Below are 27,098 nucleotides of genomic sequence, written 5' to 3'. Positions count from 1 at the left end.
CCATTAAGAGCAATCAGGCAATTCATGCTATATCTAGTTTGGCCCTAAAAGACATAGATCAGTGAACTAAGTAACAGAATCTTCCTACCGGATTTTCTTTTCCAACTGATACCCAATATTTTGTGGCTACTGAACATGCTTACTCCTTGCTGAAGGTTTTGGTTGTTGTTTAAAAAAGGAGGAAGATTTTTGTACTTCTGGATCCTCAGGGTTTCCCCAAGCATCATTTTGCCTCATCTCAGATTCATTTCTGCTGGCACTTACTATCTGAGTTTACTATTAAAAGGGAGTGATTTTTAATCACCAAAAGGCCACAAATATATGTTTACTCTTCTGTTGAAATAGAGATCCCTTCATTATACCAGCCTAAGAACTCAGATTTGTTATTAAGATATTTAATCAATATTTCTGACAATACGGTTAGTTGTACTGAGCTCAACGTGACATTCATTGTCCAAGAACAGAACTCTTTGTGTGAGGGTTGTGAAGTTAATGTTCCCTCACAAATCCCAATTGGTATTTGGCCTGAAGACCTCCTTGGTGTAATGGAATGGCATTACTACTGCCAGGCTTCTCTATAAGTTGTTAACCATACTTTCCTGCTTTAATATTAACACTGGGGTGAGGTGGGGAATGCCTCCAGTGCAATAATTCCTTCCAGACTGTTTTCTGCTAGACGAGTTGAAGAACCTATGCACCTTTAGAAATTAAAATGTAACTGAGGCAGGCACTGCACCAAGGGAAAAAACTAGCAAATCAAGTTATATTTTGCCACATGAAATTTATTCCTCAGAAAAATGTATTAAACTAAAAAAACAACCACCACCAGGTAGGTTGTATCTATATTTCATCATTCTGAACATTACGCAACTTACATTAAAAATAATGGCTTGTCATACATAAAACATTTGCTTTACAATTTTCCTAAGCCATAATTGTTGATTGTAATGTGAACTTGGTGTTGGTGGAATCACTTCAAATGATGCAAAATTCATTTTCAGTGGCAGTAACCATAGCTATCTATCTATCTATCTATCTATCTATCTATCTATCTATCATCTATCTATCTAATCTATCTATCATCTATCTATCTATCTATCTATCTATCTATCTATCTATCATCTAGCTAGCTAGCTCCCTAGCTATGTAAGCAGGTATAGATAAATCAAGTTCTCAGTGAGTTGTTCAGCTCATTTCTTGGCTAAGCTCATTTCTTCAGGCAGCTACTTATGAATCAATCAATTTTAAAAAATCCTTTCACGTAGCAAAATGAAACCTCAGGAAGAAAGGCTTTGGTTTCTTAGTCATCTTCTGAACATCTACTTTTCTTCTGCTACTCCACACATTGAGAACTCAACTATGTGAGCCCCCGCACCTAGGAATGGTCCAGCTCAGAAAATGTTTATTGCCTTAGTAAGAAGCAGGCCTCAACTGGGCAGAAGCAAAACATTTGGGCTAAGATCCAATTCTTCCATGGTGGAAGGAAGGGCAGAGAGTGTCTGTGTGTGAATGACTGAGGGTTGCCAAGCAAGAGGCATTTTACAAGGAAGTAGGTGGGGTGAGATGGAGGAAGGCGATAGGCTGACCAACTGATTCCTCCTCCTCCTCTTCCCCTTAATCCCTCTCACTGCTCTTAATTGTGCAACCACAGAGTCAAGAGCTCACAGACCACGTGAGCATGACCTCTACTACACACATGTTCAGCTAACCACATAGTTCTTGCAAGCTGCAATGTTGCAAGTGGAGGGATGAAGCATGTTACATAACATGTTTTTCTTGAGGGGCAGTCCCTGTTTTCTGGCTCTTTCAAATCATATGAATTGGTTAGACCTTCCCTTTTTTAAGGGTTCAGCTCCCTCCCCTGGCGGGGTGGGGGGTGGGGTTAGATGAAATCAGTTTGCAAGTGTGGGCATGCAAAATCCACACAAAATCCCAGCACACATTTTCCTTTCCAGATCCCAGAACCACCCATCCAAATTGTATGACGTTGCTGAACGCAGTTATTCTATAGTAAGTACAACCAGACTGTCTGTGCAATGAAATAGGCCAGGCATCCCCAAACTCGGCCCTCCAGATGTTTTGGGACTACAACTCCCATCATCCCTAGCTAACAGGACCAGTGGTCAGGGATGATGGGAATTGTAGTCCCAAAAAAGATCTGGAGGGCCGAGTTTGGGGATGCCTGAAATAGGCTGTGCAGCATTCTTAGACTTTACAAAAGTAAGCTGTATCTGCTCAGTCTGCTTACATGCCCTGTTTCAGAAATGGCAGGATGGCAACATGAAATTGTGGAAGCTCAGACCTTTGATGTGAGACCAGGGGTATCTTGGTTTTCATCTGTGAAGTGTTGGAGAGAATAGTCCTGTTCAGACATTTGATCTGAATGCCTGCAGAGGGCAAAAGAGACTCACACAAACTCATGTCCTCTAGCTTCATTGTTACATGTGCTTGGTAGACGATCTGAAAGGCCAACACATGTGCTGTACAAAAGCATGTACATTCTGTCCTCGTTCCTGTGATCTCTGCCTATTCTAGAGTATGCAAATACAGGAACATTAACTGCACACATATACAGGTGCAGGAGCTGAGACTCTTTCAGGCCTTTTACTGAAGGTGCATACAGGATGGGACCAGGAGGTGCAATCACAACAGGTCTCATGCTGAATAGACGCCTATCATTTTTATCATGTCAACTCCATATATTTAAGACCCTCATATACCACTTTAGCAGTCATTGCTCCCCCCGCTGAGAATTGAGGGAACTGTCGTTTGCTGAAGGTGCTGGGAGTTGTAGCTCTGTGATGGTTCTCCTAACAACTCTCAGCCATCTTAAACCTCACTTCCCAGGATCCTCTGGGGGAAATCCATGACTGCTAGAGTGTTATAAGGGTTGCTGTAAGTGTATAGGGTGCATGCAACTGTGTTTCACTTACTAGACATACAGTAGCTCACAGCAAAAGGCCTTAACTAGTCCATGGGAATACTCAAGTAGATCAGGCATAGGCAAACTTGGCCCTCCAGATGTTTTGAGACTACAGTTCCTACCATCCCTGACCACTGGTCCTGTTAGCTAGGGATGATGGGAGTTGTAGTCCCAAAACACCTGGAGGGCCGAGTTTGCCTATGCCTGAAGTAGATTGTCTGAGAGGCGACCCACCCCTACACCACCAGAGGCTTCTGTCCAGCCCCCTTCTGCCCAGGAACCGCTTCTGACATATCTTGTCGGTGGGGCTGAACCTGCAGAGGCGGCACTGGGTGACCAGTCTGGCTCAGACCTGGCAATGTCTTCTCCCAGTTGCCTAGGAAACAGAGATGCTAGTGCTGGCTTGTACAAACATCTCAGGCCAAGCCTGCCTGGAGGAGTGCTCATTTGCCTGCGCAGTCCAAAGATGCCTCTTTTACTTGCTACACTAAACCTGTGTCCACCCTTAAAAGCAAAGGGCAGGGAGGTGTGTTGCTCATGCATGTCACATGCTGTTCCTTTTAACCCTTGCCTTGCCTTTTTACCATACAGATTTGAATATTAAAGATTTAGGCAGGAACCTTAATCATTGAGTTACAGCCAGGACACCTGCCATGGCCCTCTCCTCTGCATTCCCTAGAAAGGGTGCATTTGCAACTGATCAGTAGTTAGTCAAGGCTATTGGGTCCAGCACTGGCTTCTCTTTCCCCCTTCTGCCAGTTGGTACCTTAGCTGGATAGGAGTCCCTCCTTTGAAGAGAAGTTCTTCCATATGTGACAGGGCAGCTCAAGTGCCAGGCCACTCTCAAATCCAGATTCATATCTCTCTGTGTCTTAAACTCAGTGAGTGCTCTCACATTGTCACAAAGCTTACAATGCTCACATACAGCAATTTCAACATACTGTTTGATGGCCGCCTAATTTATTGCGTGAAATGCTGACCAATCTGGATGTTAGTCAGTCTGTTTGAGTAATGTTTAACCCGAAATAAAAAAGCTTGTCAGATAAAAAGGGTGTGAATCCTTGAATTCCTCCTTTCAAACCGTTATTTCACAGAGCTTTGAACACTTCTTTGACAAGACAGGTAATAATTGCACGGAAAGTATCAGTTAGTCCCTTTAATCCTGTCTGTACAATAAATCCCTACGACTCTCGAGTGAACCAAATCTGAAGTTTCTGCTGCATCCTGGATTGTACTCTCGATTTTAAGAATATAAAATCATCACATCATGGAGATGGCATTTCTTGTCTCGTTTGGAGGCTCAGTCTCTTAAATGAACAAAGGGACAAATAGATTTGACTAGAGCTCCACGCATTAGCACCATGGCCTCCTTCATCCCTCCGAAGGTCAACAATTTTGTCGCCTGGGATTATGTGGTCTTTGCAGCACTCTTTCTCATTTCTTCTGGCATAGGAGTCTTTTTTGCAATCACAGAGAGGAAAAAAACCACTTCCAATGACTTCTTAGTCGGCGGCAGGCAGATGACTTGTGGACCAGTAGCTCTGTCACTCACTGCTAGTTTCATGTCAGCAGTGACTGTACTGGGAACGCCAGCTGAGGTGTATCGGCATGGGGCTTCCTTCATTCTGTTCTTCCTCGCATATATGTTTGTCATCATTTGTACTTCAGAACTTTTCCTACCTGTGTTCTACAGATCTGGCATCACAAGCACTTATGAGGTAAGAACTTTTTACAAAAGTTGTTTCCGTCAAGACATGGATCTTGACATTATATCTGGAAATCTGAAGGCATTGTGACAACATCAATACTGATTTTTAAACATTCTAATCCTAAATTGCATTGCCTGCCAAGTTCAGCATGGAGGGTGTCAACCTGTCTAGATCAGCTGCCTCCAATCTGCTACCCTCCAGGTGTAGCTGGATTGCAACACACATCATCTCGGACCATTGGCCATTCTGTCTGGGGCTGGTAGGAGTTGTCAGGAGGGTATCAGATTGGCAGTGGCTGGTCTAGATTAATATGGTATGTCAAAATCAGCACAGTGGTACCTCAGGTTAAGAACTTAATTCATTCTGGAGGTCTGTTCTTAACCTGAAAATGTTCTTAACCTGAAGCACCACTTTAGCTAATGGAGCCTCCTGCTGCTGCTGTGTCGCAGGAGCACGATTTCTGTTCTCAACCTGAAGCAAAGTTCTTAACCCAAGGTACTATTTCTGGGTTAGCAGAGTCTGTAACCTGAAGCATCTGTAACCTGAGGTATCACTGTAATGACAATAAATAGGTCTGTGCCTTAGGTAACTTTAAATAGGCTTCTAGTTCTGATGAAAAACCCTTTTTTTATTGATAAAGGTTATTAAGGGTTTGTTGTGGCAATTTTATTATGGGCTGTGAGAATCCATAAAACAGCAGAATGAAAGAATAAGGAATATCCTTCAGTGAATGAATATCTTAAGATATGGCACATTAAAGAAACGGTTTTATAAACCTGGAAAGAATGAGATATGGTTATTTGCAAGATTTTTTAAAAATAAAAAATGTACACAAATAGGCCTTGCCTGGATGCCAGATCAATAATGATTCTCTTTCAGAACAGCTATTTTTGATACTTCCTGTACTATGAACATTATATAGGTTTAGTTGTTTGGAATAAAGAGATAGATAGATCTACAAAGTGTAAAATTTCTGTAGCTGAGTGTTGTGATATAGCTGACAGCTTGTATCCATACTTAAATATGGATATGTAGTATCAGATCCTTGATATAGGGTGTAGCAAGGCTGGCTGAGGTAGACTGTGGTAGCCACCTCAGGCAGTGTCAATACAGTGCTCTGCCCGCCCCTGTTGCTGCTGCTGGAAAAGTGAGGAGACATGGCACTTCTCCTCACTTCTCGGGCACCACAGCAGGCAGCACCCACCTGCCTGCCACAAGAGAAGCAAGAAGAAGTGACTTCAGCAAGAACTCATGCACAACTCTGATAAGCAAGACTTTGGGGGGAAGGTGATTGCTACCTGTTTTGCCTCAGGCGGTGCAACACGATGGGTAAAGACAGTTTAAATATGTAGGTACAGAACTGCTGTAAAGCCAAACTAGATGTGACGTGGGATATCCATAAGAACATAAGTAAAGTCCTATTGGATGAGGCTGAAGACCAATCTAGTCTAGCATCCTGTTCTCACAATGCCAACCAGAAGCCAATGGGAAGCTCACCAGCAGAACCTGAGAAGAACAGCCCTGTCTCCTCCTGTGGTTTCCAGCAATGGATATTAAGCAGCACACTGTCTCTGATGCTGGTGCAATATTACCATTGTCACAAGTAGATGCTGATGGCCCTTATCCTCCATGAATTCACTTAATCTACTTCTAAAGCTGTCTAAAGTGGTGGCCAGTATGACATATTGTGCAAGCAAATTCCAAAACTTAACTATGCTCTGCCAAGATGTGCTTTCTTTGTCTGTCCCACATCACGTTTTAATATAAAGAGAGGGAGAAAAGCCTTTCTTTTCCCATGTTCTTATGTGCTTATCAGATAAAAGGCACACACAACATTGATACTGAAGGAATGGGTTTCTGTGTAGTAAGTTTAAAAACTGACTCAACCCCCCCCCAAAAAAAAACAACCCATCATCTCCCTGATCTTTAAAGCTGGTATGTAGGGCTGTTAATCATGCATATCCCATATCACATCTACTTTGGTTGCGTTGATTTGGACATTAAATCCCTTAAGACACCATTAGAGATTTTTTTTAAAAAAGCAATCCACATCCATTCAGATTAATGAACACACTTTGACATAATTGAAATATGCATTACACTGTTTTGTATATGTGTACTGTTTCATATATGATTTTGTTTATTGAGTAATATCAAATATGATTTAATACGTGTTGCATTTACTCTGTTCATCATTTCTCATAGTACTTGGAGTTAAGGTTTAACAAGCCCGTTCGCATGGCTGCAACCATGATTTATATAGTGCAAACGGTAAGACATTTTACATTTCAATGAGTGGTATATGTCATGGTTTCTAAATAGTGTGGAGGTGATCTGGTATGTATGGCTCTTTTTTGCCCATTTTTGTCTTTGAAACAGCTGACACAGGATGTGACTGAGAACATTCATATGTGCATGGAGAGTGTCTCTATCTTAGATGAGGATGGGAAGTTCTTGCAATTCTGGACCCTAGGTTACTATTTGGAAATGATCATGTCCACAATATTATTTCTCTGGGGGTTTAATGGTTTTCTTTTTAGTAGAAAGCATCATTTGAGTCTAACTCTTCCTTGTCCTCGGGTTGCCATGGAATTCTGCATACAGCAAGAAGATTTCCTCTTTCTAAATCAGAGAGTGGGCCTACTGGAACCAACTGATGGAAACTGATCAACATGATCATCCTACTTTGCATTTATGTAGCACCTTTGGGGTGCTCAAAGTATTTTAGATACATTAGCTTTCCAGCCGCATGTCAGGAGCAAAGGAACAGTGAACTTCCTGCATCAAGCCAGGAAAGAACCACCAGCTCCTTCTTCCCAGGGACACAATGTATTTTGTATGGAAATTTCTGGCAGATCTCTCAAAGTTTCTGCCCAGAATGTGGAATATTCCACTGTTGTCAAAGACTACACTCATGTCCAAAAGCAGACCGTGCTTCATGCAAGCTCAATGCCAGGAGCCTGACAGACTAATGACTTTTTATTTGTTTTAAGATTCATCCTGAGGAGAAACAGTATGGCTTGCTTCAGCACAGCAGGGAACATCTGGCATTATTTGCACATTGTGTGCTATAAAGAGAACATCCTTCCCTTTTCTCCTTAGAATTGCATGGCAGCTTCTAAGAATGTTCCCTAACATTGCAGTAATAGCCACTTCCTGGAAGGAATCCAAGAGTAATCTTCACAAATCACATGGGTCACAAATTGCCAGCATAGAAGGATTCTGTTGATGTCTAAGGTAGTTTGCAAAGCAAGTGCAAAGCTTAATTGACTTTACTTAGTGGATAACCAGATACAGATGTCTATTCAGGGAACTCTCTTGTTTCCCAACACAATTCCACCTTCCAAATGAATTCCATGCAACTCGATAGCACCAGCAATGCATTGAGACTTAGATGAACTGCTCACCTTACAAAACGTTTAGGTATTGTTTGGAGAATTCTACAGAACTGTCAAATCCAGTTCAGAGCGAGGTACTAACTTACCTGGTGTGACACTATGGGTGATACCCAATGAAGACTAGACTCACTGAAGTCCACTGATTTCAATGAGTATACTCTGAACAACACTTATGTTGGATATTTGTATCATTTAATCAGTAGCAGATGGCACAGTGGGATAATGGAGCTCACTTGACAGCTGAGTCGCAGCTTCTTAACAGGAGGAAGGGGGGAGGTGGCAAGGAGGTTGCTGCTGTGCAGATACATTGGCAGAAGCACCAAATTTGCACTGATAGTGAATATGCCATTTATCAGAAGGGAGGGGGGCAAGATGGTAGAGAGGTCTGTGCAGTGGAAATGCATTGGCAGGATTTGATCCACTGGTGTCCTTGAACCATGATGATCTGCCTGCCACCTTGTCCTTCCCCCTTCTCCTGTCCAGTAAGCAGATGATTTTGGAAGGTCAAGTGAGGACTGCCCCAGCTCCCACCCCATCTGCTCATGCATTTAATACTATTTCATATCACTGATACTACAAAATGAAATGTGGTTTTGTATGCCTAGGTATGTTTCTTTAAAGACATATACTCTGAAGGTTTAAGTTAAAAGCAACTTGCAATGAATGTTGCCAGGAGTAATGGCCAAATGTTTCCCAAATTGGCATTCTGATTATGGGACTCTCTCACACCAGAAAAATGGCTGGCATCTACATGGTATGGTTTTTGACCCTAGCTAAAGACATCTCTTTCCACAAAGGCAGCTGAGGACAGTTGATCAGTGTTGCCCATTTGTAATGAGAGACCACTTTCTGTTGTTGCCTTGGTCTGCATTCAATGCTGGTTTTGATGGGTTATTGTGTTTTATAGTTTTAATAATTGTATATGTATAAACCTCCCTGAGGTGGTCAACTGAAGTGCAAGCCTAACCATCTCTACTCAGAAGCAATTCCATTTTTATCAATGGGCCTTACTCCCAAGTAAGTGGGCTAGGAATGCAGTCTTTCTTAGTCTTTAAGGAGCCACAATACATTTTCTTCCAAATCCCTCTGAATCCTTTTAAGTGTTATTATGATCAATATTTACTTAATTTTTGATCCCACCTTTCCTGCAAGGAGCTCAGTGTGCATGGTCCTCTCTCACCTTTCACCCTCAAAGCACCTTTATGGAAGTGGGCTAGACTGAGTGATGGGTTACTGGCCCAGATGAGTCTGGCTCTTTAGTCACTGCTCAACACTGCAGTTCAGACTGCTGTAAATATTCATTGCTATAAGCAGAATAGCCATTTGCTCAGGTGGAATCAAATTTAGATCACTGGCACTGCAAGCAACTCACTGGCTATAGTCATATAAATTTGGGAAATGTGATGAACTGAGATGATAAAAAAGAGTGAGAGAAGTTGTGTTAAATAACTTATCTCTGTATTCGCATGCATGCATTAATACATGCTCCCCTTTGTGTGTGTGCATCAGTGCTGGCCGAAGTGAATATATTTATATGAATGGAACCACAGAATCTGGTGCAGCGAAGAATCCCTGTGCCCTTTGTTTTGCTTATCTATTAGCCTTGGCTCTTTTCTATGGACCGTTGTCTATTTAGAACTGGTTTAGCCAAGATTCCAGTTTGCCCTTTTCATATTCTTTCTGATCCTCTGCAGATTCTTTACACTGGAGTAGTCGTCTATGCTCCAGCCCTGGCTCTCAATCAAGGTGAGTGTCCAGGCCAGCATGCTAGAGCTTTGCCAATTGTCACAATGCAAGAACTGTAAAGCAGAAATGTGAACACCAAATGCTCTGAAAAGATCTATGTCTGCTCCTGTTACCTTCCAATTGGCAGCTCTCACCCTTTTTCTATGCAGGATCATGTTATTTATTTGCTAGGTTTTCCTTTTGCTAAAAAGTAACCGGAGGAGATGTGCGCTGAACGTGCTACTCAAGGTCTTGGCAAAGGTCCCGGTTTAGCATAATGATCTAACACCATGTCATGTACTTTGATACTTTCTCCCTTTGCACCCTTCTGTCTTAATGTCATGTGTAATGTGAACAAGGACAAACTGATGTCCCTCGAAAGGCTATCAACTTAGGCGGTCTGACACTCCATCATTTAGCTTCTAAACCAGATTTGGTCTGTTCACCAGAGTAAGGAATTCTCTGCAAATAGTATGCATCATTCAGAGAAACAATAAAATCGAACTTCTCTTATAAAGGATGTAAAAGGAGGTAATGGAAACAGATAAATAAAAGCTGTGTCTTTCTTTATTATCTAAAATAATACATTTTAGATTTCATCGTGTCTTTAGATAAACCTTGCCTAATTTTATTTCCTTTGGTTTTGCAGTGACTGGATTTAATCTTTGGGGCTCAGTATTTGCAACAGGAATTGTTTGCACCTTCTACTGTACCCTGGTATGTACTTGACATACAGTTCAACTCAAAAGCTTATATAACAAGGATTTTATAATTTGGATTCATATTTATGTTAGTGAGAAAAAAATGATCCTGTGCTTTTGTGCACAGTAAAGGAGAACTTTTAATTTCTCATCATAATTTGTTTCAAAATACTCCGTGAAATTATCAGGGCATGGACGAAGTCTTTTGGTTCAGATAAACAAGTAAGTGATAAATTTCAATATAGCCTACAATCCCTGTATAGGGAAGACTTAATGTTTTATATATGTTGGAAGCCACCCAGAGTGGCTGGGGTAACTCAGTCGGATGGGCAGGGTATAAATAATAAAATTATTGCTATTGTTATTATTGAGTAATACACATTCCCCCATAATCAGAGGATGGAATCCTAATCACAATTTCCTGGGATTAAGCTTCGCTGAACACAGTGACACATCTTTCTGAGTCCATAGGAATAAAATTGTGCTGTTGCTGATACAAAGAAGGTGATTCTTTCATATATCCTTATGTTGGGGGAAGAGGACATGAGTGGCCTTTCAGATGTTTTTGGACTCTTTCAGCCATAGCTGGCATGACCAAGAATGATGGGAATTGCAGCTCAAAAACATCTAGCAGACCACAGGTTATGCACCCCTGTCTTACGCAGTTGCACATAGGTAGCAATTCTCCAGAGCCCTTACCTTGGAGTAAGTCTGATGGAACAAAATAGGACTTATTTCTAAATATAATTGAACAGGTGTGTCCTTCTAGTTGATTAGCTGAACAGAATGTTATGAAAAGGTGTGAAAATCCCAAATACACATTTTTTAAACCTTCCTGAAATGGTACCTTTTGCAGCAAATAGCAGAGCCTCTTGAGAATTCAGTATCACACTAATTTCATTCTTTCCTCCCTCTTTTTCCTCACTAAATTGGTTTTCAACATGACAAGATCTTGCTAAGGTCTGAACTTTGATTGGGCTTCTTCCTGTAATAAACACAAAGTACATATATTTTCTTTCTCTTTGTCTTAGGGCGGATTAAAAGCGGTCGTCTGGACAGATGCCTTTCAACTTATTGTTATGGTGATTGGGTTTGTAACAGTATTGGTTCAAGGAACTATTAAGAATGGGGGCCTCACAAACATTTGGGAAGATGCCCAGAATGGCTCACGCCTCACTATATTTGAGTAAGCAGAATGGGTTCTCATACTCAGATCTATGGACGTGTTTGTTCCTTTGTCAATAACAGTATTGTTAAGAGTGGCCAGCAAGGATGAGTCTATCATTGTCTACTGTATATGGACAGACTGGATACTGAAAGGTACTGAGGAGTGTTGTGGAGTACCTTGGGTAATAAAAACAGATTTAAAAAGTTTAAAATGGCACAGAAAATAACAAAAAATGAACTGATGACATTCAATCATTTCTGGAAACTGCAAATAGTGTGGTCCTGTCATATCTTGAAAGGAATGCTGGTCCATAGAACAGGGGCAGCCGCACTAAAACTCATATTTAAATTATTAAAACTTCAGCACAAGGATTTCCACTTGCACAACAAGACTTCCCCTTCTCCCCCCTCCTAAATGTGTCCTGGGAGCTCTCCAGAGGAGTTTTGGGGAGAGCACAGGGTGCACACAGAGAAATGGGGGGAAATCCCATTTCACAAGCAGAAATCCTTATGAGACATGCTAATTGGATACCGCCTTAAGTCAGGATCCAGCTCATTGTCTGTTTCATTGGGGAGATGTGTATTTCTTTTCCATTAATAATTTGAGGTATAATAGCTGGGAAAATGTTGTTTAAATGTTGAGTCAATTCATATTTGAAGTCCCTCCCTCAAATAATAATAATCAAGGAAGGGATTGTGTATGTGGATTTACAGAGACCTTGCTGCTGTATTCCTAGATATAGTGATGCTTTTTCAACTGAGTTTAAGTAAAAGGGATCTAAGTATTCAAACTGTCTCCAGGATTGCAGCATCCTAAACTAACTTAAGGTGTGACGTGTGGAGGCTAAATGTGTTATCACCATTGTGTCTCATTTATGTAGCTTTGATGTTGATCCCCTGAGAAGACATACCTTTTGGACAATTGCCATAGGAGGGACATTTACCTGGTTAGGAATCTATGGAGTCAATCAGTCCACAATGCAAAGATGCATTTCCTGCAAAACCGAAAAGCATGCCAAGGCGTAAGTAGGCATTAAATTTAGTTCCAAACTGGAACATAACTAAAGCGACATACAGGCAACTGCCCATTTATGCGGAGAAGCATGCACAACTATTTCTGCAAATTTCTAAGAAAACATATGAGGGTGGAGGGGGTGCACTCATCTTATTTACTGTACAAGATGTTCCATTCTTGTTGTTAACAGAATGGAACCTCGAGGCATCCTATAGTCTAAAGGCCATGGGATAGAACAGAAGTCTCTCAATACCACTCACTGTGACCCAGGAAGCACTGGGCCCCCTGTATCATGGGTGTCTCCTAAGTGCAGCCCAGTCAGTCATTCAAAAGCATGCCATGGTCAATGTTAACAAAAGCCACTGAGAGGTCCAGGAAAACCAAGAGGGTTTCACTCTCTTCATCCATTTTCCAGCACAAGTCATCCACCAAGGAGACCAAAGCTGGGTTAGAAACCAGACTGGAATTTGTATATTTTCTATGAATTAGTGTACGCCACTCATGTACATACAGCCAACATGACTGCCACAATCTTTGAAAAAGGGGCACTCATAGTTTTTGGACACATCTTATTCTTTCTTTCTTTTAAGTAGCAAACAGGAATGACTTATTTTTTAAGACACATAACCCCTTTCTCTTTTTCTCTCTTCAGTGCACTGTATCTAAATTTACTGGGGCTGTGGGTCATCCTGACATGTGCAGTCCTTTCAGGATTGGTGATGTATTCCCATTTCCAGACCTGTGATCCTTGGACAGCTGGTTTTATTTCAGCACCAGATCAGGTACAGCAACCAATCAGATACGTAAATGCAATGTGACATTTTTAATATTGGATGTATCCGAAAATACACATCTCAATCTTGTTGTTTCCCTTACTGAAATTCACTCTTTGCTGCACTTCTAAAACTGTACTTCTAAATGTTGCTAGAGGGTCAGGCTTGGTGGTACTCTCGCCAAATGAGGGCAGATACACATCATGCCAGGAAGGCTCTTAGGAGGGGTGATGCTGAAAATGGGATAGAATAATAGAATTATAGAATTGCAGAGTTGGAAGGGAACCCGAGGGTCATCTAGTCCAACCTCCTGCAATGCTCCCTCTGCTTAAAAACATTGTAATGTAATATTTTTCACTGTTATTTGTATATCAAATGTTTTGTACCAGGTTATATTGCCTCACTGAAAAGATATTTCAGATTGGTTAAGCATCACCTCACCTCACATTATATTTAATATGGCAAACTACCCTGTGATCTTCAGATGAAGGGCATTCTAGAAATTTAATAAATAATAATACAGTTAAAAACAAGAACCACTATAAACATGGGGGGGGGGGGTGGGAAACAACCATTAAATAACAATCAACATTGACAGACTCTGCTTTGTAGGGTCCCCACAGAACAGCTTTTTGTGCCATAGAGGAGTGAATAAACTTTCCTAACCTTCCTTCCTTTCTTTTCTGCCATCCAGCTAATGCCGTATTTTGTTATGATCATCTTTTCCACAACCCCTGGACTACCAGGATTATTTGTTGCATGTGCCTTCAGTGGAACATTAAGGTCTGTGTTTTAACTGGGTTGCCTTTATTCACATTTTGTCTGCTGCACTCGGTTTTAATGGAGGCATACCAAGCAGAGCATCGCACAGGGGTTTAGTGTTGGTGGGGCTGCTGCTCTCGAATCTGCCGCATCATTTCTCTCACTCTGCCAACTCCGTCCCTGCAATGAAATGCTGCAGTGCTTTGTCTTTTCGTATGCAATCCAGCACAGAGCTTGTCATGTGCTCTGGCAAGCAGATTTCCACATATTTTTTTTCTCATCCTATCAACAAACCACAATATGATCTCTTAGGTACCAAACTATCAAACAGTGATTTTCATATTAAAAGAACCTCCGGTGTCAGGAAACATAGATGAGCATGCACAAAAGTTAAGCTGGCATTGGGAAAATATGTCACTCCTACTTCCCTGTCTATTTCTGGTGGAAGATACTGTGTCAGTCAGGTGTTTGTGAAGAGTAAAAATCAGACAAGAGCTGGAGACAAAAGGTACCAGTCTGAATAGGCTGGCAGGGGAGGTGGGGGTAGATTGGAGTTGTCAACCTTGTGCCCTCTGAGTTGATGTATTTTTTTATTTTTAGGTGTGTGTGTGGGGGGGGGGGGGAATCATGGTGAAGTGATTGTGTTGATGCTCCGCATTCTGTTTCATGTAGAATGACATCTTATCATACCACTAAAAAGGCTTTCAAGCAGAGGTGATGTAAAATTGCAACCTGCATATTAAGTTCTCCTCTCACACAGACATTCCTAGTTTTCAGAGTTGTGTGAATCAGCACTCAGGATTGTTAATATCCAAACCGCATACTTCATAGCAGTGCAACCCACTCTGGGACCTGTAGCTAAATGTGCTCCCACAGGAAGTAGTGATGGCCATCAACTTGGATGGCTTTGAAAGAGGGTTAGAGAAATTCAACAAGGCCATCAGTGGCTACTAACCACAATATCCATGTTATCTGTTCATTATCTGAGGCAGTGTGCCTCTGAATGGCAGAATCACAAGTGGGAAGAGTGCTGTTGTGCTCAGGTCCTGCTTTCAGGCTTCACATAGGCATCTGACTGGCCACTGTGAAAACAGGATGTTGGACTGGAGAGGCCATTGATAGCTCTCCTCATGTTCTTTTGTGGTTGTGATGCAGCCAAAGTTCTCACAATGTGTGTTTTCACTTTCACAGCACTGTGGCTGCAAGTATAAATGCTCTGGCAACTGTCACATTTGAAGATTTTGTCAAGCACTGCTTACCAAACCTCTCTGAACGTACAAGCACTTGGGTCAGCAAAGGCTTATGTAGGTACAGTAAATGGATTTGATTCTTCTGAACTGTAAGACCACAAATATGCTACTAGATCTAGTGGGCAAAGCGCTCCTCTTACTAAAATTAACAGGTCATTTGCATGATTCCAATATATTAGTGGTCAGGGATTGTGGGAATTGTAGTCCGAAAACAGCTGGAGACCCACGTTTGGGAAACCCTGGTTAGAAGAAAGGTGAATAAGAAGTGACATTGATAGAAGTTTATAAAATTATGCATGGCATGTGGAAAGCGGATGGAGAAAACGCTACAACTCAAGAACATCCAATGAAGCTGAATGCTCAGGGCAGATAAAAGAAAGTACTTCCTTGCACAGTGCATAAACTATGGCACTCTCTCCCACAGGAGGCAAGTATGGTTACCGACCTAGATGACTTTAAAAGAGGATTAGACAAATTCATGGAGAAGAGAGCTATCAATGGCTACTAACCATGATGGTTATGCCTCCATAGTTGGAGGAAGGAATGCTTCTGAATACCAGTTGCTGGAAACCACAGGGAGTGAGAGTGCTCTTGTGCTCAAATCCTGCCTACAGGTTTCCTAGAGGCACCTGGTTACTGTGAGAACAGGATGCTGGACTAGGTGGGTCTTGTACCTGATCCAGCAGGCTCTTCTTATGCTCTTATATTCTTGACCGGGGGAGGGGGGACCCATTCCTCATTTGCAAAAGTTAATTAATTTACACATGACTTAATTGGCCATTGGCCGGCCTTGAAAGTGAACTGAAACAAGCAAAGAAGCAAACCCAATAGACCAAATAAAAAAATAAATGTCTGGCCTGATGCCAGTGCAACATAAGATTAGGCTAATAAGATGGCTGAACTTTTTATCCCATGGTACATTTAAAGAAAGATCTGTGCTCCACTGCTACATGGTGTCCGTGCTGCTTCTGTCAAAGCAGCAGATGAAAGGAAGCACAACTTGATGGCATAGCTCATCCTTTGTATTTAGAAGGTCTGGGTTTCTATCCCTATCATGTCCAATTAAAAATATTTCCAACTGTACCCTTGGGAAGATCTTGGAGAGGCATTGTTAAGTAGGAATAGATGGTCCTGAGCTATACAAACTAAAGATCTGTTTATGTTCTATAAGTAGCTCAGAGCAACCTTCATCTATTGCATCTGACTGGGACCCTCCAAGATGTTGTCAGAGCCATGTTTCCATCAGCTCCAGACAGCCTGGGTAATGGTCAAGGATGGTGGAAGTTATTGCCAGCAGCATCTAGAGGGCCCGTCCTTGATCTATTGAGGTATCATGCACAGCAGTTTTCAGCACTGCATTGTGTTGATCTGAAATTCATACCATGAAAAATCTGTCACACAGTCAAAGAGCTACTCAACGGTCTCTGAATTCGATAGGATGTGGTTTTGTTCATATTAAGCTTCAGCTTTCCATACAGATGTTATTGACACTGTGAGATGTTAAGAGCTTTAAGAAGAATACAGATTATCTTTTTCTATAAAGATGAGGATAAGAACGTTTATACACACTCAGAATTAAGCTGCAGAATTAACCGCGTTGGCTTCTAACGATGAATAATTGAAGTTTGAAGGTTTTTATTCCCCATGTTCTAAAAATGTCATAGATGACTTGTCTGGAAGAGAATTCCAAGCAAAGGGCATCCTTTAGTACTGACACCAGTAAGCAGAGTAAGCAAATGAATAGACCCCCAAATGGGCATATATCAGATTGCAGAACACAGGTTCAGAATCATGGAGATCTTTCATGGGTTAAAAATCTCACAAGAGTGATCTAAATGTTCGAGGCCATAGCTGATGATGGTGCACAACTCTTTTTCAGGCATAGTATTTGGAGTGATATGTACTTCCATGGCCGTAGCAGCATCGTTCATGGGTCCTGTTGTGCAGGTAACTACATATTTTAAGATGGTTGGTATGAACTGGAGCCCCTGCGTGTATCAGGAATTTGTGTTCTCTCCCATGAGAAGTGACAATCCAGCATCTTTAGTACACAAAGTTTGTCTGACCACAGAAGAGACCAGAGAGCTCCAGCCCAAAGGGAGCTCCACATACCCACGGGTCTGCTGCTACTAGGAACCCCTGCCCACATTCTTTTCTGCATTAATTCTTTTCCTTGTGTGGATAAGCAGGATGAAATATCACTCTTCTATTTGGTCAAAACTAAGATCCAGTCTTTTTCTTAGTCCGAATATGTTGAAACAAAATGGGATCCTTGGAGATATGAGCAAATACCCAGTCCAGCAACCCTCGTGTGTAACAACGGGCTGGATTTTCCAGTATCGTTTCAACTTGTAGGGTCTGCCCTTGAACAAGCAAACTGTTGGCATTGCAAGTTAGACCCTGGGGAGTGCTCTCCCTCATGTCCATCACAGGGCCTCCTCAATGCACACAGGATATTCAGAAAGATTATTTTTACATGCTTTCAGGCATGTGTCTGGGTCTCGAGGAACATGCTATTAGAACTGCTAGCCAATTAAGGAAATTATTAGTTGCTTAATGATATAATTGATTGATTAAATCATTGCATGTGATTTCTTAAATTTTGATCTATTGATTAAATGTTGCATATGAAGGAGAGGGAGAAATCATGCTTCCTTTGTTTTAGATTAATGGTGGCAGACCTGTGGCTCACAGATATTGCTGGACTTCAACACCCATCAGCTTCAACCAGCAAAGTCAACAGTTAGGGATGATGGGAATTGTATTTCCACAACATCTGGAGAGCCACAGGTGGAGAATATTTTTCAGCATAAAGGCTGCATTCTCTCTTGGGGCTGCAGGAGTAGTGGGTGGGGCCAAAGCCACACACTCCTCTTCCATCCATCCACACTGATTCTTATATCAAGAATACATTAGGGGCACCTATTTAGTTGAGGGTGGAATGCGCTGCCATAATGTATTGATTCAAAAAGCTAATTCCCCTTCCATACCTTACTATTTATAGAGGAAATATAAGAACTCCTTTTTTAAAACTTGTAAACAGATTTATTTATTTTTTTAAGTCTGTCAAGAAATGGCACACAAAGAAGAAATAGAAAAAGCATGTTCTCTGAGATAAGAAATTGAAAGAACCATTATAGAAGGATGCTGCAGAGACACTTGATGACAATAAATAGCTTTCTAAAGCATCTTTTGTGCTTCCTTTCAACAGGCTTCACTTAGCATTCATGGGATGTGCGGGGGACCTATGCTAGGATTATTTACACTAGGGATCATTTTCCCCTGTACCAACTGGAAAGTAAGTAATAAGAATCACATTTTCAAGACAGCTCATTTCACTTACAGTATTTGTTCTTGCCAATCAATCAACCAATTAAAGCAATTTTTACCGCACTCTTCAGTGAAAACTCTCCCAGGGCATCTTACAGCAATCAGTCATGAGATAGTTTGTGCCCTCAGGTTGGCAATCTAAAAGACATAAAACACAAAATGGAAAAGGGATTGAGAGGGAAGAGGCAGGAAAAGAAGAGGCCAATTTAGGCATTAGATCTTAGTTTCAAAGTTCTTACAGTGACCAGCTGGATTAGAATCAGAGGAAGCCAAAAGGCGGTCTATCTGTGGCATTACTTTCCATTTCTCTCTGTGTTGCAACCTGACGGAATGCTTGCTGCTGGGTGATAGATGATGGAAGGAGCAGCCAGATGGAGCTGGATTTGCAGCAGAGCTGCTTCCTTACTAATACTCTGCTGCATCCTGGTGGAGTAGCTGTTGCTGGAAAGGAAGGAGAGGAAAAGCTTGGTGGAGCTGATTTCTGAGTAACACTGACTGATTGGCCTGCTGTTATTACTGGTTTTAGTGCTGGTGCAAAACCTAGCAAACACTGCATATGAAAAAAAAAACATACAATAACCTGGTTATCATTTAGTTTCCCCCCATAAACACATCATTTCACCAAGCAGACCACTGAGAGGGTTAATTCTGTATGGTTAAGGTTTGTAGTACATCCTATATATTAGCCATGGGGGACCGTCAAGCCTGTGGCTCATATTAGCACTAGTTGGGGACCTAATCTGGCTGTATTCCCCAAGCCACACCTTCAAATGCAATCCCACTTCTTCTTTGAAAGCAGGGCTTGCTATTATTGCTGATCAGCTGATGGACATTGATAACAAGCCCTGCTGTGATCAGCTGCACTGGGGATTTTAGGAACTCCCTAGTGCAGCCAGGCTTGATGGCAGCACTGATCTGTTCATCTGCAGGCCTGCAGGAGTCAGTTATGTTTGCAAGTTCCTGATTGTGAGCTTCCAAGGCAGCCAATTCCTGGTAAAAGTATAGGATTACATGCCCCACTTTGGGCAGGTATCTTCTTTTGCAGCCCAGCCCAAGTTCAAGCTGAGCTGTAAAGGAAAAGGAAAGAACCGGAAGTGCAATTAGAGGGTACTCCCAATTCTTTCCTTTGAATTTGGGTTATTTGATATCATCCATGACCCATGGAGGGTTTAGGATTTGGTCTATTTCCCATTGTGATATGGAGATGACACTGAAAATGTGCTCCAGAGATGAGCAATCCCTTTTCCAGCTGGTAATGCTGGCAAGCACTTTACCCTGTGACTCTCCAATAATACTGTGTATGTCTAATTTTCTTTTGTGATTTAAGGGTGCTTTGGGAGGTCTCCTTACTGGAATCACCTTGGCATTTTGGGTTGGCTTTGGAGCTTTTGTGTACCCTGCTCCAGCTGCAAAGGCCCTTCCATTATACCTCTCCACAGCTGAGTGCATTGTCAATAATACAGAGACTGTACCCACTATGTTCCCTACCTCATCTCCCATCAGGTAAGATTCTCTCTCAGCTGCTCTCCTTCCAAGCTACAATATGGAGACAACTGTGATTAGCAGTAGTTTTTAAGCAAATGTGGTTGGCTACAGAATAGTTTACCGTATTTTTCGCCCTATAGGATGCACTTTTTCCCCTCCAAAAATGAAGGGGAAATGTGTGTGCATCCTATGGGGCAAATACAGGCTTTAGGAAGCTCTGTGCAACCCTCCGGAGCTCGGCGTGAAGCCGCGCCGGCCTCCGGAGGGTCGCGCAGAGCTGCCTGCCCTCCCGGGGTCCGCACAACTCTGCACGACCCTCCGGAGGCCGGCGCGGCTTCACGCCAAGCTCCGGAGGGTTGCGCAGAGCTGCCTGCACTCCCGGGCTCTGCGCAGCTCTGCATGACCCTCCGGAGGCCGGCGCCAAGCCGCGCTGGGCTCCGGAGGGTTGCGCAGAGCTGCCTGCATTCCGCCGTGCCGGGCTCCAGAGGGTTGCGCGGAGCTGCCTGCATTCCGAAGCCTCGGGCGCGCCAAAGAGCGCGCCCGGGCTTCGCACAGCTGTCCGCAAGCCTGGGGAGACGGGCGCGGCTCCCTAGGCTTGTGGATAGCAGGCTGTTCTGGGGGCTGGGGTCGGGGGAAGCTCGGGCTTCCCCCACGCCAGCCCCGTGCCTGGGGGGGGGGATAATTTTTTTTCTTTATCCCCCCCCCAAAAAATAGGTGCGTCCTATAGGGCGGTGCGTCCTATGGGGCGAAAAATACGGTAATTAGAAAGTGCAACTCTTCCCTTTGCTACTATTTTGTTGTGCTCAATCCCCAGCTATATTAAAATCCTGGATTTCTCAATTTATTTCAATGAGCAGCACTGGGGACATTTACAAAATGCCATCGAGTTTTTATGAGGCTATTTGGATCATCTCCCCACCTCCCACCCCATGAATTATGGTGGGTTGTTTTTGTTTTGCCCCATAATGATTGTTTTGCCCCATAATGATTTGTCCATACTTCTGTAAAACATGGGCTTCTGCTGAGTCTTCTGCCCTTGCCTGTGAGTGTTGCACAATGGTGGTCATTCTTCTCTGGAGCTAGGAATTCGAAGGTATGATAAATTAACCAATTCTTGCTCAAAGTGGTCATATATATTGACTGACCCTCAAATTTATCATCCTAGGCCACATCTGGCAGAGACGTGGTATTCTCTCTCCTATCTTTACTATAGTGCTGTTGGGTGTCTTGGATGTATTGCTGCGGGGCTTCTGATCAGTTTGGTTACAGGTCAGTTCTTTACTGGTTTTTGTGGTCCAGACTCTGACATTGTTTTCTTCTACAAAATTGATACTAGCTTTCCAATAATAATAATAATAATAATAATAATAATAATAATAATAATTTATTTGTATCCTGCCCTCCCTGACCGAGGCCAGGCTCAGAGTGGCTAACATCATAAAAACAACACAATAAGCATAAAAACAGACATCAATTAATTAAAATACATCTTAAAATTAATCGAGACAAGTTAAAATGCGGGCAGCTGGCAAGTATCAGGGTGGAATTGAGAGTGGTTAATAATTGCCAGGACCAACAGAGATAATAATTGCCAGGACCAACAGGACCAGCAGAGATAATAATTGCCAGGACCAATAATTGCCAGGACCAACAGGACCAACAGGACCAACAGAGATAATAATTGCCAGGACCAACAGGACCAGCAGAGGCTTGACAACCATATGTCAGGAGTGCTCTGATGGTGTTTCCTGCTTGGCAGGGGGTTGGACTCGATGGCCCTTGTGGTCTCTTCCAACTCTATGATTCTATGATTCTAACTGTTTCCACTGATCATACAAGGACCTGAGAGCGGGTTGGGGCCTCCTTCAGGCTTGATTTATACAAAGGAAAGTAAGTCAAACTGCATCCTGTCCCAAGGCCTGGTGTAACAGTGCCATCTTGCAGGTCCTGCAGAAAGATGTCAAATCCCGCAGGGCCTGGTCTCTTGTGGGAGAGCATTCCAAGCCCTGGCTCTAGTCAAGGCCAGTCTAATTTCCCTGGGGCCCGGGATCTTCAAGGTGTTGTTAGCAGACCGTAAGGTCCTCTGTGGGGCATACCAGAAGAGGTGGTCCTGTAAGTACGAGGGTGCACTTTGAAGTGCACAGGATGACTGATTTGCATTTAAGTGAGCTGTATGTTCTCAAGGCTGATTCAACTTTCAGTCTGAGCTTCAGTTTCTCAGAACTCATTTTTTTGGTGAGAATTTTTTTGACATTTTTCATTTTCTTGTTCTCCTAGAAAATGAAGGCGACTTTGCAGAATTTTATCTGAATATTCTCCACCATTTGTGTGTGAGGGGGATGGCCACTATTCCCACACCCACCCATCTACCCACATAGTGTACTAAAAAGTCCAAGATATGATAATGCAAAATGGTGGCCAGGTAGACAATGTCATTGCTGATGCTGCTGATACCAAGCATCCTGCCCATACTTCCACCATGGCTACTAGGCTGTGGATGTGGTGGCAGCTCTGCAAAGTCTCATGGGCCCAGGTTGGAGATAAGGATCTTAGCTCTTCTCTAGCATTTTGTTAGCCTTTTTCTGGTAATCAGCAATATTTCCAATTATCAAAGAATGGTTGATCAAGCTAAAAGAGGCAGTTGAAACTGACAAGTTGATAAGCACATTTGTATTGATCTCTGTGTTTTAACAGATTATTATGTAGCTGCAGAGGAACCTTGAGGTTTAACGGCAGAATGCAAATTCTATAAATAAGGTTCATTACAAAAAAAAAAAAAAACCCACCCCAATCCAAATTCCTAGTTGAACTGGGGGAACATGGACTCTCTTCATTTTGTGCTAGACTAGTCAGTGTGGTTATAAAAGAACAGATCTATGTTTTTTTTCGTATTATCAATGTTTTGCATAGAATATTATTATACAAAATAAACAACAGCATTTTGATAGATGCTTGACTATTACTTTCTTCTGCCAAGGTCCAAATAAAGGAGAAGATATCAAGCCACTCTTAATTCGTCCTGTCTGCAACCTGTTTTGCTTCTGGTCTCATAAATGCAAACACTTGTGCTGGTGTGGAGTGGACCATGATGACAGCAAAGCACTTCACGTGAGACTCTTTCCTTATAAGCCTCCCATATTTCCTGAAATTGCTGGACTCTGGACTCCATTAAACCCACAAGCCCATTTAGGTTGAGTGCATTATTATAATATGTGCTTCCAAACCTGATAACAGAACTTATATTTTTAAAGCCACCTGTATAGCAGATCAATTCACCATCATGAGAAACTTGTACAGTTGGTTGGTTAACACAATCAGCCGGGAGCCAGCGCTAATTGAAATGCACATTTCATGGCAATATGGCCAATATGGTCCAGTATGCTACTCTTCCGAACGGAAATATCTAAGAGGCAGGTTTCTGAAGGGATACTAGATTGAGGATTGTGTTGTCAGCTGCTTGCTGCTAAAACAAACACCGTTAGAGTAACCCCCCAGCAGCAGTTGAATATTTAATGCAATTTGGTTGCTGATGGAAGAGACAATTTTCAAACACTCCCATAGTTCCAGAGTTAACAGGAAAGGACATATTGTTCTATAATTATGTTGGACAGCAACATCAGTTTTCCAACCAGTATCGGATCGGGGCTTTTTTTTCAGCTGGAACTCATCAGAACTGAGATCTATCACCTCTTTTTCTAGAAAAAAATGGCCTGTTTATGATGATTCATATACAAGCATAAATTTACACCACCTGTTACTCATCTGTTACTCATAAAACACTTAAAATAACATATAATCGAAAAAAGCTAAGCTTTGTTTTTATTTTATTTTTTGTAAATTGCAATTGCTAATGCATATGATCGTCATGGAATATACAATATTCATAGAATATTTCAGTCATGTTACTTTAACTATATTTCTAGAAATAGGTGTTGGTGAATGTCATCTATACCCCCCCCCAAAAAAAAGACTTTTGGCACAAGCCATATCTAGAAAAGCTTTATCCCAAATATTTCTTTGTGGTTCTTAAATGTGTAGTTTTATATGAAAGCCAGTGCAACCAGTTCGTTTATATGCCAGAAAAGGAACTCACTTGCATCAGCCCACCCTCCCAGGTTTCACTCACATCCCTCTCAGTTTCCATAGCTGCTCCCTCTACAGCTTCCCAATCCTTGTCTGACAGTTTATGACCTTTTTGTATGTATAAGGATCCCTCCAGATGAGCTATTTATTCATCGTTCATTCTGATTTGTTTATGGGGTGTGTGTGTGTGCATAACAATGGCCATTCATCCTGCATTTGTCCTTATTTGCAAATTCATCATTTGTTCATCCCAGAGCATTTCCCCATTACTTTCCAAACCACAAAAAACTCGTGTGTTTTAAGTGGATTTGTTGTTCTAGAGTGCTATAGAATCATAGAATTGTAGGGTTGGAAGGGACCAACATGGGGATTGAGCATAAGAGTCTCAGACTATACCATCTGAGCTATTTAGCTTCCTAATAATCCACTTTAAATGTGCAAATCTAAAGTTCTGGTATGTACTTGTATACTCATATTCATATGCGGTTGGGGCCATTACAAGCGGGAATGGAAACTAATCCACTTCTTGACTTAACTGTCCTTCCTTCTTCTTTTTACATTATTTCTCAGGAGGGATCAGAAGATGATCTGCATAAAGGTCTTGGAAAGAAGGCAGAAGCAAATGATGCCCTTGCAAATGGATTCAATAAAGAAATGCTGGGTCACTTACCTGGTTACAACCCAAGTGAAAAATCCTACACTAATACAAGCATAGAGACGGAATCTTACTTTTAGGATGTACAGGGAAAAGGTCATCCTGCTAACAATAGGAATGGTATGGAATTGCCCAAACTTTAGGAAAACAAATCAGTGGTACTACGAATAGCCAAGGAGGCATTTAATTATAATTTAGAGGGTTAGCAGGTGCATTTATTTTTATTTTCAGAAGTCATTTTATAACATGGAAATTTTTTCTAAGACTCAGTGGTGGTGAATGTGGCGAGAGAAAATATGGAAAGTGTGTTTTTCAGGAAGAATTTAGAGTGTTAACTGCACGCTCCAAAGTTTTTTTTTATTTTAATCGCCTTGTATTTTTCGTCGGTGCAACTTGGATATTCATCTCCCATTGATCCTAACATGGAATTCTAAAATATGAACTGATGCATATTTCCTGACCACTGCAGTGTCATTGTAGAGTTTTTCCTCTGGAGTACCATAGGTTGCTTAATAAAGTACTTTCAGAATTTGGTGTGATTTAAAATTCATTATGGATTTTCCCATTATGGCTGATCAGAGAAGCTGTGAAAAGATCTTCAATGACTGAGCTCTTTGGCGACATTGTTTGTTTCAGGGGGGAAGGGGTGACCTGATTATTCTATGTACCCATTTACTAGTACTCCTGCTGTGTGAATGCTCAGTAATGCTGTGAGAGGTTGTACTGAGAATCCTAAAAGCAGTGGCAAAGCTCTGCAGGGAAACTTTGAAACGTCCCCTTTCACACTGATTTACCCTGCCATACAGGAAACAATGGTTCTATATTTCTGTTGTTAGACCTCAGGCTCTGAGCAGCTGACAGGTCTCTGACGCAGAGAGGGAGGAACCAACTGGATTAGGAAGGGCAGCAGTGCATACTAGGTCTGTGCCCAGATCCAGACCTCAACACTACCTGTGCAAGGAAGCCCTGAGCCTCCATTGGCCAGGAGCAAATTGCACAACTGGTGCTGAAGTGGAACCTCCCAGAGGCAGCACCTTCAAGGTAGATGCTTCTTCATACTGGGGCCTCACATTCCTCTGTACCTCTGCAGCTTTGCAGGCAATCCACAAGGCAGAGCATACTGAAAATCAATGGAGTGCTAGGTTTAAAGGAAGAAGTATCCTTTTAAGACTTTGAACAGTTTGGTAAAGGGGCCAAGAAAGATAAAAATCCTCAGTTGAGCTCCAGACTTTGTAGAGCCACATTTTCTGCCTGGAACTGTCCAAGGTCCTGCAACTCCAGCCTGACTTGACCTGCCACCACCTGACAGATAGGCAGGGGTCAGTAAACGTTTTCAGCAGGGGGCTGGTCCACTGTCCCCCAGACCTTGTGGGGGGCGGACTATATTTTTTTGGGGGAAATGAATGAATTCCTATGCCCCACAAATAACCCAGAGATGCATTTTAAATAAAAGCACACATTCTACTCATGTAAAAATACGCTGATTCCTGGACCGTCTGTGGGCTGGATTTAGAAGGCGATTGGGCCAGATCTGGCCCCCGGGCCTTAGTTTGCCTACCCATGGGCTAAGTTACTTCTGTTGCATGAACTGAGGTGCAAGAGTTGCATTGGTAGAAGAAATATGGTGCCTGCTTTAACATTATCCAAATTTATTACAAAAGTGCAATCTTCAGATGTGAATGATACAGTCATTAGTTTGCATTTGTACATGTAAACCTTCGTAAAGTAAAGAGCATCCCAAAAATTAGACGTGTATGGCATGGTATCTTTGTTCACTTGATTGGCATTTTCTAGGGAAATATTTTTGTTTCATTTTCGAATTCCACCCCCGGCATGTACTTTGAAAGATTAAGTCAGGGATGGGACAACACGTAGCCCCCCAGTTGTACTCTCATTCCTGACCACTAACTGTTGGAAATTGGAGTCCAATGACATCTGGAGGGCTACAAGTTGGTCATCCTTTAATTAAGGGTAAACAGTAAAGGGAAATAAAGATTATCCTTGAGCTCTGGTAATGCATCTTTCTTGTCTGGATGGAATATGGAAGTAAGTGTGTGTATGTGCATATGCCTGTGAGTGTACAGGAAAGAATCCACTGTAGAAAAGTAAAATTAACACCAGT

At 42.1% G+C, this 27,098-nt stretch overlaps 1 protein-coding gene and 1 long non-coding RNA gene across 2 annotated transcripts in view; both read left to right on the top strand.

Moving 5' to 3' along the window:
* Positions 1-27,098, top strand: part of LOC307216712 — a 427,955-nt gene that overhangs the window by 152,214 nt on the left and 248,643 nt on the right. The gene's annotated exons all lie outside the window — the stretch shown is intronic.
* On the top strand, positions 4,223-25,265 carry SLC5A12 (solute carrier family 5 member 12). The gene is made up of 15 exons (XM_079967343.1): positions 4,223-4,641; positions 6,838-6,903; positions 9,725-9,776; positions 10,405-10,472; positions 11,488-11,642; positions 12,505-12,645; positions 13,291-13,420; positions 14,106-14,194; positions 15,365-15,477; positions 17,303-17,370; positions 18,635-18,721; positions 20,081-20,256; positions 21,404-21,507; positions 23,216-23,346; positions 24,892-25,265. Exons 1-15 carry the CDS (start codon positions 4,285-4,287, stop codon positions 25,054-25,056), a joined length of 1,902 nt encoding a protein of 633 aa, XP_079823469.1. The 5' UTR covers positions 4,223-4,284; the 3' UTR covers positions 25,057-25,265.

Source organism: Podarcis cretensis, assembly GCF_951804945.1.
Source record: "Podarcis cretensis genome assembly, chromosome: 1".
NCBI lineage: Eukaryota > Metazoa > Chordata > Lepidosauria > Squamata > Lacertidae > Podarcis > Podarcis cretensis.
The sequence above is the reverse complement of the archived record's forward strand: the minus strand, read 5'-3'. Positions and strand labels throughout refer to the sequence as shown.

What these genes read in the sequence shown, in the direction of transcription:
- SLC5A12 (XM_079967343.1), top strand. Translation starts at nt 4,285, where the DNA reads ATGGCCTCCTTCATCCCTCCGAAGGTCAACAATTTTGTCGCCTGGGAT. An exon ending in TTATTTCAGCACCAGATCAG is followed by an intron (nt 13,421 to 14,105) that starts GTACAGCAACCA and finishes TCTGCCATCCAG; the next exon opens with CTAATGCCGTATTTTGTTAT. An exon ending in TCTGATCAGTTTGGTTACAG is followed by an intron (nt 21,508 to 23,215) that starts GTCAGTTCTTTA and finishes TCTTCTGCCAAG; the next exon opens with GTCCAAATAAAGGAGAAGAT.